Consider the following 17,353-nt stretch of genomic DNA (forward strand, 5'->3'; position numbering starts at 1 on the left):
CAAAATCAAAAATTATTCTTCAAAAGGCATGGTAAAAAATGAAAATCCAAGGCACAGACTAGACGAAAATGTATGCAAAAAATTAATCTGGGGGCGCCTGGGTGGCTCAGTGGGTTGAAGCCTTTGCCTTCGGCTCAGGTCATGGTCCCAGGGTCTTGGGATCGAGCCCCGCATCAGGCTCTCTGCTTGGTGGGGAGCCTGCTTCCCCCTCTCTCTCTGTCTGCCTCTCTGCCCACTTGTGATCTCTATCTGTCAAATAAATAAATAAAATCTTTTTTAAAAAATTAATCTGACAAAGGACTTGTATCTACATCATAAAAGATAATCTTATAAGTCAATAGTAGAAGGGGAAAATTCTGCCTAAAAATGAGCAAAAGATTTGAACAAGCCCTTCAACAAAGAAGATATCTATGTGACAAGTACATGAAAAGATGTTCAACATCATTAGTTAAAGAAATTAAAATAAAAAAACACAATTTGGTACTAGTACATATTTATGAGAGTGGCTAAAATTTAAAAAGACATGTTAGCAAAAATGTAGAGCAAATGGAACTCTCATACACTGGTGATAGGAATAAAAAATGGTACAAACACTCTGGAAAACAGGCAAGTTCTTAAAAAGATAAACCAAATAGTCCTAGATATCGACAAGAAAAATGAAATACAGGTCCACACACAGATTTGTCTATAAATATCCACAACAGCACTATCCATAATAGCCAGAAGCCAGAAATGATCTAAATGCCCATCAATGGTGAGTAAATAAAGTATAGTATCTCCATGCAATGAATGCTACACAACATGTGGACAATTCTGGGAGGCATGCTGCATACCTCCTAGAGGTCCTGGTAGAATGAAGCCCCTTACGTACAGCAGGGACTACCTACCTTAGTAGTTCCTCTCTGGTTCCCTGAATCATTCTCCATGTTGTTTCAGTACCACACCCAGGATCATATCCCAAATACTCTACCTTCATTCAAGTCTGTCTCAGGCTCTGCATTTGTGAAAAAATGAAACTGAAACCATATATTCATGATGGTGGGAATGGTTAAGTGAATTTGAATAAATCAATATGACAAATTGTTACGTAGTCAGTCTTAAATGTTTACAAAGAATGACACAAAATTGTGTTTGAGACAATGTAAAGTTTTCTGAAAGGTTTTAATGTAGAAACCAGACACAGCCTCATATTGTGCCTTATTAAAGGCATGCAAAAAATATTTATTGGATGAATAAACATGACTGCAGGCAAACTAGCCAATGAACAATAAGCCAAAAATAAAAGGTGCCAATCATATGCCCAAATCTTTTTTTGTAATTAGCAAATCAAGTCCATCATACTATATTATAAGCAAGTAGGACTCATCCCAGGAAAGCAAAACATTAGAAAATCCATCGGTGTAATTCATATTTTTTAAAAACTGTTCTTCAATATTGAATAGACATTTAATAAAATTCAATTAATAGATTAACAAATTTCTTTTAGTCTTTTAATCTTGGCAAACTAAGAATTCAAAAACAACAGGAAACAAAAAAGTATGCCCTTAATTTGATAAAGCACCAAACTTGAAGTTTGACATCAAGCCTCACAGCACTGGAGAGGCTATAGTTCCTGAATGTACAGAGTTTATGATCTACTGGAGGAATACAGGCAAGTAAGCAGGTAATTCTAATATAGCATGGTAAGATGTTATGACGAGAGAATTAGAGGGTGCCCTAGTAACATAAGAAAAGCACCACCACTGACTTTGCTGAAGACAGCTACCTAAACAGGTGATAAATACCTTCTGGACAAGGACAGTTATTTTCATTTTTGTACAGCCCAGGATCTAAAATGGGAAATGCTTCTTAAATGAATGAGCAAATGAAAAAAAAAAAAAAAGGAATATTAAAGAGCAGCCTTAGACTATTTTGGAAGTCAGATACAGATTTTAAATAAAATCAATGATTTATTACAAATTTGATTGCTTCTAAAGAGTTCATTTGGATAGGAATACACACACACACACACCATTATACACAGTAGCAATCCTAAATACTCACGGGTATAAGGGATTTGTATTGGCTAGTTGAAGAGTTTGTGTTTTCACAGGTTCCACAGCTATTAGCATATCTTGTTCTACAGCCATAGGAAGAACAGAATATCCACAATAATCTATATGTTCTCCTAGAGAAAAAGAGAAAGAGTTTTTAATATTGCTAGCATATGACACAAGAGAATCTCAATCAGGTTGATATACAGGAAAAACTTGACCACAAGCGAAGGTTTTAACAGAAAATAAAAATACTATGCACAGGAAATGATTCAGTTTTCTTATTCTCCCCGACATCCGAGCCAGAAACTTCTGCTAGAATAAGTATATCAATTAGTTTCCGTTAATTTTTAGATTTCTTTAAACCTTCACAAGTTTTTTTCTACTTTCTAATTCATAGTGATCATCTTCAAATATTTTGTTTTGTGACTAGTTATATGAAGTATCTGAAAAGTAATATCTCCTTTGTCTGTTGCTCTTTCATATTACCTTGTTAAGTATGAACAATTGAAGCCTTTCACACACTGCCTTATATTAACATTATGTGAATTTCACTCTCTTCCTTATTAAGCCAACACACCCATTCAGTTGAGGACTTCACTTTATTTATATCTGTGGCCTAAATAAATGTCTAACAAATTAGACTGGCATTGATAAGTTGTGCTGAGTGTGTTAGACATAGCTCTAATCATCAGCAGGAATTTTATTTCCTATCGTACCATAATATTTTCTCCAAGTTGTTATTTAAACTCAAAGTTGTTATTCATAAGATTTAAATACAAAATAACAATTTGAGAAAGAAATAAACACAAAAAGCAAGCTCATCTATATTTCCCCAGGACAGGTTTTCATGCCTGATTGTTCCTATGACAAACACTGCCCAGCTAAGAAACACAATATGAATGGAAGACAATTCAACTGCATAATTATAATTGTGTTTTTAAATAATTATTATTTTACATATTATTACAGGTAGCAAGTCTTTTCTTTATATATTGATGTGTCCTTTAAAATGAATTGATAAAAGGGTTTGTTTTTTTTTAATGGATTGACAATGACAGAGGGAGAAGTGGTTTTCAAAGCTGTCTTTCTCACCTCCTTCAAAAAAGACAGTAATATAAAACAGAGGTTCCCAGGTAGAAAGTTACACATTTACCTACATGAACCTGCACCATTTTTTTCCCTTGCTGGCTGTTAAAAGAGTCAAAGTGCCCTCTTCTGATGCCCTAGATACCACCTTCTAGCCTTCTCAGGAAATCTGCTCCATCAGTTCTTCTCTTCTCAGTTATCTATAATCCCTCTCTCTCCACTGGCTTTACTCCATTCCCCCTCCCTCCCTCATTTAACCATTTTTTTTTAAATCCCCCATTATTTGCTTCAAAATAAAATAAGTCACCTAAGTCGATAATAATTGAACCTAGATATTGGGTATATGGTAGTTCATTATATTATTCCAAAGACTTTTTTGTAAGTTTATATTTTCCATTATAGAAAGTTTTCTTTTTAATTCTCCTTGACTCCTGGTTTTTCCTCAGTTCCCCATGCCATTTTCTCTTAATACAACCTATTCATTCTTCAGGTCACCACATTTTTTTTCTTTTTTTTTTTTTTTAGATTTATTTATTTATTTGACAGAGAGAGACACTGAGAGAGGGAACACAAGCAAGGGGAGAGGGAGAAGCAGACTCCCCGCTGAGCAGGGAGCCTGCCATTTGGGCTCCATCCCAGGACCCTGGAATCATGACCTGAGCCAAAGGCAGACGCTTAACGACAGAGCCACCCAGGTGCTCCCTCCGGGTCACCACACTTTTAAAAGGGCTTCCCAGTATTCTTCTAATCCAATGAGTAAATGTAAAACCATCAAGATTATTCACCACAATCTAAAAATTTAACCTGCAGCACAAAAAATCTCATCTCTCATGAAAACAATATTAACAATGAAGTTTCAATACATTTTTTAAATAGATGGACAAAATTAACATTAATCACATGGATTGGGAATGATGAAAACATAGTGTGTTCTTTATGCAAAAGTTTAACTTGCTGTATCTCTTATAGCAATACTCTATAGAAGTATTATAGAGCAATACTCTATAGAAGTATAGCAATACTCTAATAGAAATACTCTATTTTTTCAATTCTCTTGAGAAAAGTTAAGAAAAAAAGTATATTAATAAAAATTTAGATCTTACCAAAGGAAGAAAAAAATAAGAGAAGGAACTTTAGCAATACCTATTATGTTGACTCTTCCTGGTGCTCGAACATAAAACTTGGGAATGGATCCAAACTTAGAGTTAAACATCTCCTTTAGCTTCAGCAATCTGAAAGCAAGAGTAGAATACTTCAGGATATCTGTATAACAGAAAAATCCATAAGATACACAAACATTTTCATATACCTACCACCATTAATTATCTCTAAAGAGAAAAGCAAAATTTTTTCACTGATATACTTCTTTGAAAATCCTAGGATATGACAATATAGTAACTTCCCAGGTGACACAATAGTATAGCTAAGCACACAGAAGAATAAAAAAAGATTAATGTACTCAACAGGAAAAATTATTTCCTTCAATTATAAAGAATATAACTTTCTGAAAAATATTCAGAGAAGAATTTCTTTATACTAAAAGAAATCGTATGGGGTAGTATTTCAGTTTCCTAAGGCTATCATAATAAAATACTATAAAGTGGGTTGGGCTTAAAATAATAGAAATTCATTGTCTCATGGTTCTAGAGACTTGAAGGCCAAAATCAGAGTGTTAGTAGGGCCATGCGCCTCTGAAACTTGGAGGGGAGAAACCCTCCTTGCCTCTTTTTAGTTTCGGGTGGTAGCCGTCGATCCTTGGCATTCCTTGGATTACAGCTGCATCAATCCAAATTTTCTCTCTGTCACCACACAGAATTCTCCCCGTGTGTCTCTGTGTCTCTGTATTTCCTTCTTATAAGGACACCACTCTTGTCAGATTAGAGCCCACCTTCATTCACTATGACTCATCTTAACTTGATTACCTAAGTACACAGAGATGCTAGTCCAAATAAGGTTACATTCTAAGGTTCCAGGTGGACATGAATGGGGTGCAGGTGAGGAGGCACTATTCAACCCAATACAAGTAACCAAATGAAAACAAGAATGGGACGCCTGGGTGGCTCAGTCAGTTGGAGTCTGCTTTCAGCCCAGGTCATGATCCCAGGGTCCTAGGACAGAGTCTCCCATCAGGCTCCCTGCTCAGCAGGGAGTCTACTTGTCCTTCTCCCTCTGCGCTGATTGTGCTCTCTGTCTCTCTCATTCTCTCTCTCTCTTTCTCTCTCAAATAAATAAATAAATAATCTTTAAAAAAAAAAAAGAAAGAAAGAAAAGAAAACTAGAGTAGTTATCAGGAGACCACAGTTCTAATTTCAATGGAGCAAATCGTTTTCCCTTAGCCTCTCTTCTGTGAAATTAAAGAATTTGACTAGATATTCCTTATAGGCTCCTTATAGATCCAAAATTCTTAAAATAGATTTAATAATTTTATACCGTTCAATCACCTCAAGGCACTTCTATGAATACCCTCCCACTGTTAATAGTCCCACATCATAGTGTATCTGCATAATAACACCAGGACAATAAATATCTTTTAAAGCCTACTATATTCAAGACACTCATTAATTAATTGATTGATCTTAAAGGTTAATTTGCTGTAAGAAACAGAAAATCATACCAAAAACAGCTCAAGGAAAAAGGAAATTTATTATAATGATAGAATGATACGTTGAATATCTTTGGAAGTTATTCAAGATGGTGTCCTAAGAACTGGACAGTCATCAGAAACTGTTTAGTGTCTTTGGATCTTTTTTCATGTCTCATTCTGTCATCCCTCCAAAGACACCATCTCCACTTCTCTTTGTTCAGTGCTGTTCACATTTCAGTTGCCTCTCTGAGTATCTTGGTTTCTGTTCCTCCATACCTTCAGTTTTCTTGACACTGTGGCCTCCACTCTACAAGATTTAACAGCTCCTGTGTCCTATACTATCTAATTAATTCTGTGTCCATTAATTCAAGTTCTCAAAAAACATAATCTGGGTGGCAGAGTTTAGGAAATAAGAAAACAGAGATAGTAATCCTGATATCAGACATCATAGAAGGTGTGCCAAAGAACATATAGGGAAAATTCTTAATGCTGAGGGCTGCAATTCAGAACAAAGGTAACAGTTTAAGAAATGCCCCCAAATGAAACTACAGCCACTTTTATAAGGCAAATCTATATGTAAAGTAAGGAAATACAGATAGAAATATACTAATAATAAAAGACTATAAGATACCTTTCTCAGTATAAAAAAAGATCAGGTGGACAAAAGGAAAAAAAAAGACTCAAACAACAAAATTCATAGATTATGGATATGTACATATATTTAACATTATACTCTGTTGATGGGAAATATAACTTAAGAATGCTTGGAATATTTACAAATATTGATCCTATATTAAATCATAAAGAACACATCTGTAAAGTCTTTTTTATATATTTATATATATAAATATATAAATGTGTGTGTGTGTGTGTGTGTGTGTGTATATATATATATATATATATATATATATATAACATAGAAAAGGTGATAAAGCAAATATGGTAAAATGTTACCTTTGGAGAATCTGGGATAATGGTATACAGTAATTTTTTTTTTTTTTTTTTTTGCTATATTTGACTTTTATGTTAGGTGTGAATTTATTTTAAAATAACCAAAAAAATTTAAGAGGTGCCTGGGTGGCTCAGTTGGTTAAGCATATGACTCTTGATCTCAGGTCAAGTCTTGATCTCAGGGTCATTCAGTTCAAGTCCCTCCTTGGTCTTCATGCCCAGCATGAAGCCTACTTTAAAAAAAAAAAAAAGTGTGTTTGTTCGTTTGTTTAAAGAAGTATTTACTGGTGCTTTACTAAATACTCTACTTAGAAAGGAAATCAATAGTAGCCCTTGGCCTCTAGGAAACATTTGGCAGAAAAAAAAGATAGTTAAGCTAAAAAGTACAATACAGAGAGACAATAGAGCAATAAGCCAGAAAAATACAGTCCTTTGGCAGCACAGAGAAAAGATATTTCATCCCTACTGTAGGAGAATGTGGGTGGTAGAATAAATCCAGAAGGGGGAGGTTAAGTTAGAGAAGCCTCCCCCAAAAGACAATAGTTAACATGAATTTTAAAGGATGATGTCAGACAAGTGGGATGAGGTGATGCATTCCAGGCAAATGGAATGAAAAGCCCCAGCATGCTGCATTCAGAAAATTATAATTAGGGTTTAAATACATCAGAGGAGGAGGCTGGTGGTAATCAAGCCTCAGATCTTAAAGGGCCTGGTATGCCATGTTGAGGAACCTGGCTTTTAAGCCACAGGCAATGGATGTGAAGACACATTTACAGATAGAGTGATATTAATCAATTTCACACAAGAAGCTCACTGAGAAGTGTATGAAAGATAGGCTGGAGGAAGACAAGGTAAAAACAAAGAAATCCAATAGGTGGCCATTTACAGTAAACCAAGAGAGAGAAAGTTTAAGTGTACGTTAGTGATGGGGATAGAAAAAGGTGAAAATTAAATGAAGGTGATATTTAAAAAGTCAAAGCCATAGGAATTAATGACCAATTAGAAGTGAGAAAAATTGAGAAAGAAGGAGAAGCATGTAACTCCTCGTTTTCTGGCTTCCATAACTCCACTAGCCTCCACAGAGGCTCATTTTTGTTTCTGCTGAAAATCATACGCAGACAAAATTCAAGGTTGACTGAATTTGAATCCTTATTAATTTGCCTTTATGAGTGCTGCAAACACAAATATGGTGAAGTGCTAACAGCAGAGCTAGAATGAGCCTCCTAAAACGTGCTTTAATGAAATGATTTGGGGGTTCTCAAATGTGCCCTTTTCCCAGACTACTCAGGAAGGCAGTCTGTCCATGCTTTTTTTAAGTGCTCTGCACCAGAGGCTTACTTACCATTCAACATTCCTCCCTTTGAAATTCAAATGCATGGAAGATATAAAAGGAAACAAGGAAAGTATTTCTCTCTAAGAATAGAAAGAACTGAAGTGTACAGTGTTTTTCTAAACTTCATACCTAATCCTCTAATAATGAAGCAGTATGGCTGTAATTGGGGTACTAGCTGTTCTTCACAGCTCTGGGTGTCACCACCAAGACTCCATCTCTTAAAATGTAGTCATTTAAAGTATGTCCCTTCCCCAAGAGTACAATGAGCATTTTCAATATGAAAATAATAGCCCCTAATGACAGACCTATCCCCTAAACAAATAATACATTATATGTTCATTTTTTTTTAAAACAAGCAGGATATAAAACAACAGATCTAGTGAGATTAAGAAAACAATTCCATTTACAATAGCATTAAAAACAACAGAATATAAAAGAGTTTGGTGTTTCCTCAAAAGGTTAAACACAGAAGTAGTATATGACCCAATATTTCTACTTCCATGTGTATGTCCAAAGAATTGAAATCAGGGATTCAAACAGACACTTGAACAAGAATGTTCACAGATGCATTAATCACAATAGTCCAAAGGTGCAAAAAAGCCAACTAACCAACAATAGATGAATGGACAAACAAAATGTGGTGTGTATGTGTGTATGTATGAATTTTCTATTGATCCACAGAAAAGAATCAAGGTCTGATTCATGCTTCTATATGGATGAACCTTGAAAACATTATGCTAAGTGAAATAAACTAGACACAAAAGGACAAATACTTATGATTTCACTTATATAAAATACCTAAAATAGGCAAATTCGTAGAGACAAAAAGTAGTTTAGAGGTTACCACGTGCTGAGGGGTAGAGAAAATAGGGAGTTATTGCTTAATGAGTAGAGAGCTTATTTGGGATGCTGAAAAATGTCAGAAATATGTAGCAGTGGTTATTGCAAAACAGTGTGAATGTAACTAGTGTCACTGAATTTTATACTTAAAATGGTTAAAAAGTCAATTTTTATATTATATTTATTATACCACAATAAAAAGAATAAAAAAAAAGAAAGAAAATAATAGCTCCTACAAAGATTATACTATTAAAGGCAGAATTGGCCAAAACATCACCACACAAATTGCTGAATCTGGTGCTCTGAATGCTTTTGACTTAATATATATATATGTATACATGTATATGTATATATACATGTATACATATATATACATTATGTGTCTAAAAATTGACAGAAGAGAAACAGAAAAAGTAGTCAGAAATAATCTCCTTAACAAGGCTCAGAAAATGTTATGAGTTAGTTCTGCCAGACCTTAAATAAAGATGATGCTTTGCTTTCATAAATGGTTCTAACGGTACAAGCTACAGAAAGCCTTTCTGATGTGGTAAACAAAGGCAGAAGAAAAATGAAATTTCCTTACACCTTATACTCCATTGACAAGTCCTTGAAACAGGCAGAGTGACATTCCTCTAGGAACTTTGCTAAGGGCAAAAGGCAATCTTTGCCTGAACCCCCAGGATCCTGTAAGCCACTTAAATATATAAAAATTCCTCTGGAAATTTCCTTATCTCTAAATCCCCCAAGGTATTTATTAGCAATCATCACCAAGTTTATGACCCATTGATACAGATCTGAAGGGTCTCATGACTAAGGTTTTATTGGACAGTAATAAATGACCTCTTCCTAACAATAGCTAGCCCCCTCAAGATCCTGGAAGCCTTGCTTCCAAAATTCCTTAGAGACTAACACTAACCTCCCCTCTCAACTTGAAGGTATATAATTGCCATCCCTCACAACTCCAACGCAGATCTTTCTGCCCAGGTCCTGTCTCTGTGCTTTAATAAAACCACCATTTTGTACCAAAGACATCTCAAGAATTTTTTGTTGGCCATCAGCTTTGAACCCTAACATCTTTCCTATTTACTTTCTATCTCATTTTAGGAGGCCAGAATAACCCAGATGCTAAAACAACAATAGCCCACAAAAGCAAAATATAGGTTATTATCCCCTGTGAAAACAGAGAAAAAACAAATATTGGTAATTTTAATCCAACACACATTATTTAATATTTGTGAACAGAGTTTATTCCAGGAATATAAAGATAGTACCAGGAAATCTCTTCATTAAACACATACTATTCCAACCGAATAAAAGGGGAAAATTCTATAATTCCATGGTCCTCTCAAAATATGCACAAAAATTCAATAACCATGACTAATTTTTTAAAATAAAATTTAAAATAATAATAATTTAAAAAGCATGGATAGGCTAGAAAAGAAAGAAATGTCCTAGATTTAATAAGGGCTACTTATCAGAAATAGTAAACAACTTATATGATGACAAAATATTAGAAGCTTCCACACTGAAACCAGAATTAGGACAAAGATGATATCATTCAACAATGTACTATAATGCATAAAGTACAAAATATCTACACAACAAAAGACATCATCAAATTAAAGGGAAAGTGCTAGACTGGGAACAATATGTAATATATACAAAACAACAAATAGTTTATATCCAAAACTACATCCCTTCATACAAAAAATTATACATATATAAAGAGTTCTTAAAAACTAACAACAAATAGACAATCTAATATATCATTTTTTTTTTGCAGGGCAGGAACTATCAAAATTTTAAATACTTATTAACTTTGACTCTGATTCCATTTCCATTAATGAGCTTAAAGAAATAGCATCAAAAATGCCCAAAGATATATGTACAAAAATGTTTACTGAAGTACTTTATGAGAGTGAAAAACTGGAAACTTAAATGTACAGTGCAGTTGAGTGGTTAAATAAATAGCGTTATTCATACTATGAAATACTCTCAGCCCTAAAAAACAATGATATAAAACTGTACGGACTGATATGCCAGGATCCCTGAGAAGTATTATTAAGTGAAAAAAGGTAAGTAACAGAAAAATAAATATGATTTCACTTTTATGAAAAATGGTAATAATGATAAAAAGATACAGTAAAAATATAAAAGATATAAATATATAAATATATAAAATTTATATTCTGTAAATATATAATATATAAATATATTTTATATAAAAATATAAAAGATACAGTAAAGATATAAAGATACCATAAAGATAAAATGATATTACAAGAATGTGAACCAAAGGGATAATTTCTAAGAAGGGAGTAAAAACTGGCATAGGATAGCAATCAGAGACTATAGTGAGGAAAGGAACTGTGAAATTTTCAAGCTTTGATGAATATTTTTTATATATTAATTTTTAACGACTATATTTTTAAATAATCCAAATCTTTCATATTAAGAATGTAATTCATGCAAAATCATTACTCACGAGCCAAAAGATGGAAACAACCCAAATGTCCATCAACCAGTGAATAGATAAACAAAATGTGATATTATCATACAATGGAATATTATTCAAGCATAAAAAGGAATGACATACTGATAACATGTTACAACACAGATGAACTTTGAAATCATTACATTAAGTGAAAGAAGCCAGTCACAAAAAAAAAAACACATATTATATGATGCCATTTATTTGAAATGTTCAGAATAAGCAAATCTATAGAGACAGAAAGTACATTAGTGGTTGCTTAGGGCAGAGTAGAGAAGGGTGGGGTGGGAGTGGTAGTGATAGTTTGAGGGATACAGAGTTCTTTGGGGGATGATGAAGATGTTCTAACTTTGATTATGGCAATGCCTGTGCAATCCTGTGAATATACTAAAAAAACACTTAATTGTAAACTTTAAACAGGTGAACTGCAGTATGTGGATATCATATCAATAAAGCTGTTACAAAACAAAAAACAAAAAACAATAATCCAACAGTTTAAAGGTTCATTCCAAAGAGAAGAAAAAGAGAAGAATGCATTAAGAAAGCTACTCCTAAGAATGCATTAAGAAAGCTAGAACACTGGAATTTGAAGCAGTCTTATAGTACAGGGAGTATGCGAGACTGAAATGCAGAAAAAAAATTAGAGTTTCTATTTCTATTTGATATTTATATAAAAAGAAAAAAAAGAAATTATGTTTGCTGAAATGTTTAATGTGACTGACTAGTGCCTTTACTTAGAATATCAGGTGGCTTGTGAAGTTGAAGAAGCATTCTAAAGAAACAGTAGGAATTCGAAAGAAGACAGTCTGGCTGTGGGGCCCTTATGTATTTTTTTTCCCTTCAGCTTACTGCAACATATGACCAGTTAGGTGGGTTTATAGATATACTGCCTAGATTCCACTGAACTCGTCCCTGCTAAAATGAGTAAGTGGCTGAAACATTGCTTGAAACTTATTACTGTATTTCATGCACAAGTGAAAAACAAGAAAATGGCAGAGCACAATTATCTAACCACTATTATGATCTCTTCTGCAGCTAGCACGGAATGATAAATGTTAACAATAAATGTATGTTGCATGAATGAATACTGTGAAATTCATAAAAGGCAAGAAACAACTCTAAGGAAACCTAGTAAATAATTCTTCAGTTTCTGTACATGTTACCACCATTCCCCTTCCCCCACACAGTAATTATAGAAATATTAAGCATTATAATTAAATCATAACTAATAGAAACAGAAGAAATTTATACATGGATATGTTTCATGTAAAAAAATAAAAAAAACTAAACTACAAAAGGCTAGATTATTTTCACATAACAAATTCCTGATGAATTTCATTTGAAGCATGTCTTTCACAATGTATCCTAGTTCATTCAAGTATGTAAGGGCAACAATACATACCAAGGACCTTCAGAGAATATACAGAAATCCAGAAACATACACGAGTAGTCTAACGCCCTGCTGCTCTCCTTTCTTCCAGGTAACTAAACACCCACTGTTTGATTTCTTAAGGGTGAAAAAAGTATTTGCAAGTTTTAGTAAGTTATAATATTATCAACTCCCACATGACTGTGAAAAACCAGGAAGTAGGGAAAGCTTGAAGACTTAATGTTATAGAAAAAAATTAACAAGGAAAAAGTAAAAATTAGAGCAAAGAAGGAGAGAATCCAACCTTAGAAAAGCTGCACAGCTAATATGCAGCAGGTTAGAGACTTCATTCTATGAGATTTCCCTCCTATGTGAGAACGGTTTCTACAAAGTATCTGCAAATGCCCTCAAATGAAAAGAATCCTCCACTAGGTATCACTAAAGTTATTCTGTAGCTAGGTACCTGCAGCAGATTAATTCCCTAAGTGACAGTGCCTAGATGTTATGGTTTGTTTAAAGGGATGCAGAGACCAAGGGAGGTTTGTTTGGGTTTGGGTTTGGGTTTGGGTTTGGGTGTGTTTGCAATAAGTATTTTAGAAAGGGGATTTTAAAAAGCACTACCAACTGGCAGGCAAGACAAAGAAAGAGGGGTTCTAAGTTAGTCTGGGCACTTCTGCTAAAGCCCAGCAGAAACAGTGTACCACCTTCAGCACCAAAGGTTAAAGAAGGATCTGCACGTATGGAGAAAGACCTTCAACCCTTGGTAGGAATCAAGGTGTAAAGTGTTTTGAGATGTGGTCTTTCTCGCAAGCCCAGCCATGCGGCCTCATAAAATCCCAAGGATTCTGTCCATTCCCAGGAGCAAAAGAAGCAGCCAGCGAAGAGCCAGAAATCTTGGACACTATCTGCACCTAGCCTACCCAGGCGATCCCGAAGCGCGGCATCTCCTCTCTCCCACCTGGGATGTTCTGCCACTTGCACTCGACGCATGGCAGGACCCTCCGTGGCCATATTTCGCTAGATCCTTCTTTCCTCCGCAGTTTCAACTGGCGAAACAGAGTTCCCAAGGTAATCACGAGACATCTGCTGCAGGAACCTTTTCTTCCGGGCGAGAGCGGCCCTCACCCTGCGGAAATCCTGCCGCTTTGCTGAGGTGGCTGTTTCCAGTCGGTCCCGCCTACGGCTCCTCCCCCCCAGGCTCCCAGGGCCTAGTGCCCTCCCAGGAGCTGTCAGGTACAGCCACCATGCTGCTCTGAGCTCCGGGCACTGGGACTCGATGGGTGCGTGCGAAGAAGCTAAGGAAGTTTATTTTATGCGCCCTGAGGCATAAATCTGAGAACACGATTAAACCTTGCGCCTCAGGTTGCTTTTTTTCCTTTCTTTTTTTCTTTTCTTTCTTTTTTTTTTTTTTGAGTTAGGGTGTTTCTTTTTTTCTTTCGTGACCAGCACTACACCCCCAAATACACCCTAAATTGTTTAGTTATTCCCTTAAGGCTGTATAAAATTGATGCATTTGATTTAAACATATTTGCTTATTTCCAGGATGAAGGCATCAGTGGGCCTTTCCAGAACTCAATTAATAGTGAAAAGAAGAAAATACACATCTTTCAAACTACAAGAACCCTTCACAACCAGTTCAACCCCTTCATTTTTCAGCTCCCTGGAGAAATCCCAAATGCCCTATGAAAAGAGCACACCATTCCCATCCCATCATTCTAGTATATTTGTTTCCTTTCCTTCACGGTTCTCATAACTTCTGCATATTTCTTTTCTTTTGTATTGTCTCTCACCATCTCCACCATCCCTACCACTACAAAGCTAGCAAGTTGAGGGTAGGAACTGTGTATCTGGGCAGCATCTGGCAGATTCTTATTAGGTAAGATGAACTTAATGAACAAATGAAAGGCGAACTGACTTCCTAAGGTCACACAGTCAATTGGTAGTAAAACTTGCATTATCAACTGAGCACTTTCAATGCTGCTTTAGTTCACAGGGGAATCATGGGAGGATTAATGCAAAACATAAAGAACTTACAGATTTCAGTAAAGGAAACAAAGACAAATTTGGAATTACAATATAATTGTGTCTGCTCCCTGCTTTGCCTCCATACCATACATCCTTCTGAAAAGTAGGTGGTTCACATTTCATAAACCTAGGGATGTATGGTCACCATTTGGGGTGGGAATAAAACAAATGAGAATTAGAGATACCAAAACAGCAAACAACAATAATATTGCTAAAAGTGTGCAATTGCATTTTTACAAAAGACATTTTTACAAGGTCAAGGACAGCATAAGGAATGAAAAGTCCCAGCAGGCCTAATCATCCTTTTTTTTTTTTTTTTTTTTTTTCACATTCCTCCTATAGCAATTTTAGAGATAAAAATCCTAACTGCAGTATAGAGTATTCTGAAGGGCTAATATGAACAGTCGATTGATTTAAAGATGATACGTTTATTAAATATTTTGTAAGCACCATGCATTTACATATATCATTTTATTTAATCTGAAGAGACTGAGGCAGATTATAAGGCAGTAAGTAGGCAAGGCCATTAGTCTATAAGGTGGGAATGCAATGCAATCATGCAAATTGTATTCATCGGAACTCCTCTCGGGAAGGAGTGGGTATTAAATTGGTAGAAATAACATTTTGATAAGCCACTTAGGTTGGTTGGTAAGATCAAGGGATATGCTCCAACAACAGATAGTTGTCACTTTGCCTTTGAAGGAGAGAAAATTCCTTCCCTGAGTGAAGTATACAATTTAGGCTACAGCCAAAGTTGAGGTATTTATCACCATTCCCCCACCCGACCTCCACACCACACCTTTGCTACAGTTCTGACAGTAGCTGCATTTCTCATTTCTCTACAACCATGGCTGCTATTGGGAAGTCCATCTGAACTTCTACTAAATCCAGCTGATTTTTTTTTTTTTTTAAGTAAACTCTGAGCCTAATCTGAGGCTTGAACTCACAGCCCTGATAATTAAGAGTCTCATGCTCTACCAACTGAGCCAGCCAGGCTGGCTTCATTAAATTTTTAATTAACCCCCCTGAGTACACCCTGAGTTTCCTGTCCAGATCTTAACTATTATAAAAGGAGTCCTCCTTTTTTGCCTTCTAACTTATGGTATTCAGTCTCTCTAAATAAATGTAGTAAAAAAAAACAAAAAAATTTAAGATGATCAATGTGAAGGGATGTTAAATCATGAGCCTATTTGGGGTAACCATATGTCTCAACCCAGAGAAGTAAGGGATCATGAATGCCAGAGTTTACTTTAAAATATCACATTTTCATTGAGCATTTTCTACAGGCAAAGCACATGCTTAGTTTCAGGGGATTCAGAGATAAGTAAGATAATTGTGTCCTGAAGGAGCTTTCAGCTTAATAAAGAACACAAAATAATCATAATACACAGTAACAAATCAAATAAAAATATACTTTTAAAGGGTCAAATTATGTTGGGAATTATATGTCAATTATTTTTGACACGGGTAGTAAGACAATTCAACACAGAATGGGTCATCTTTTCAACAGACAAAGCTAGAACAATTTAATATCCATACACAGAAAAGAAAAAAACCTCCACATTTACCCCATGCTACATACAAAAATTAAACCTGAAATTAAACTCTTAAATATAAGAGTTAAAGCTATGTAAAACTTTTAGATGAAAACTTAAAAAAAATTTAGTGCCCTTGGTTTTGGCAAATGTTCTTTAAATACAACAAAAAAGGCACAAAAAGCTCTCACAAGTCAATGGTAATGAGACAAATAACCCAATTTTAATATGAGCACAAGAATTGAAATGATACTTCACCAAAGAAGATAACATAGATGACAAATAAGCACATGAAAAGATGTTCAAAATTAGTCATTAAGGAAATGCCAACTGAAAACACAATGATCTACCACTATACTCCTGCTAGAGTGGTTAGAATTAAAACAACTGACCACACTGTGTGTTGACGAGGATGTGGAGCAACTACAACACTTATACATCGCTGGTAGATACGCAAAGTGGCAAAACCACTTAAAGAAACAATTTGAGAGTTTCTTTGAAAGTTAAGCATATATCTACCAACCATCCCATTGCAAGGTATTTATCTATATTCATATCTATTACCACATAACAATATTATCACAAACATAGCAGTATAAAACAATACACATTGATTACCTCACAGTTTCTATATGGTTCAGGAGTCAGGGTATGGCTTAGCTGGGTCCTCTGTTTTAGGGTCTCGCAAAGTCTTATCTGAGGTTCAACTAGGGAAGGATTCATTCCTAAGATCACGTGACTGTTAGCAGTATTCAGTTCTTCGTGGGTTGTCAGAGTGAAGGCCATGGTTTCTTGCTGGCTATTGGCCACATGTGACCCTCAGCTCATTGCCCCATGATCCTTCATAACATGGCTACTTGCTTTCTCAAAGCAGCAAGGGAGGTAGAGTCTCTCCCAGCAAAATGAGTTTCTAATCTTGTGCAATGTAATTATGTTCACATAATCACATATATCACTTCTGCTGTATCTTATTAGGAGCAAGTCACATCTATTTGTCAATCACACCTCACTAAAGCTGAAACAAACAAAAAGAGAAGTAAGTTCACAGATCCCACCCACATTCAAGGGGGGAAGGATTATCCAAGAGCATGGTTAGTAAGAAG

General features: G+C 35.2%; 1 protein-coding gene across 7 annotated transcripts in view; it reads right to left on the minus strand.

The window, feature by feature from the left end:
- Window positions 1-17,353, minus strand: part of GALK2 (galactokinase 2) — a 109,603-nt gene that overhangs the window by 89,224 nt on the left and 3,026 nt on the right. For 2 of the 7 annotated variants that reach the window (XM_032856538.1, XM_032856540.1), the window contains exons 2-3: window positions 4,266-4,354; window positions 2,044-2,167 (exon numbers count right to left, since the gene is read on the minus strand). In XM_032856538.1, the coding sequence (XP_032712429.1) occupies window positions 2,044-2,167; window positions 4,266-4,354 (213 nt within the window). Of the gene's footprint in view, window positions 1-887; window positions 947-2,043; window positions 2,168-4,265; window positions 4,355-7,999; window positions 8,040-13,610; window positions 13,849-17,353 lie in introns of those variants that run through there. The other 5 variants (XM_032856539.1, XM_032856537.1, XM_032856543.1 and 2 more) reach the window with 5 other exon arrangements.

Source organism: Lontra canadensis, unplaced genomic scaffold (assembly GCF_010015895.1).
Source record: "Lontra canadensis isolate GAN:19392208 unplaced genomic scaffold, GSC_riverotter_1.0 scaffold12, whole genome shotgun sequence".
Classification (NCBI taxonomy): Eukaryota; Metazoa; Chordata; class Mammalia; order Carnivora; family Mustelidae; genus Lontra; species Lontra canadensis.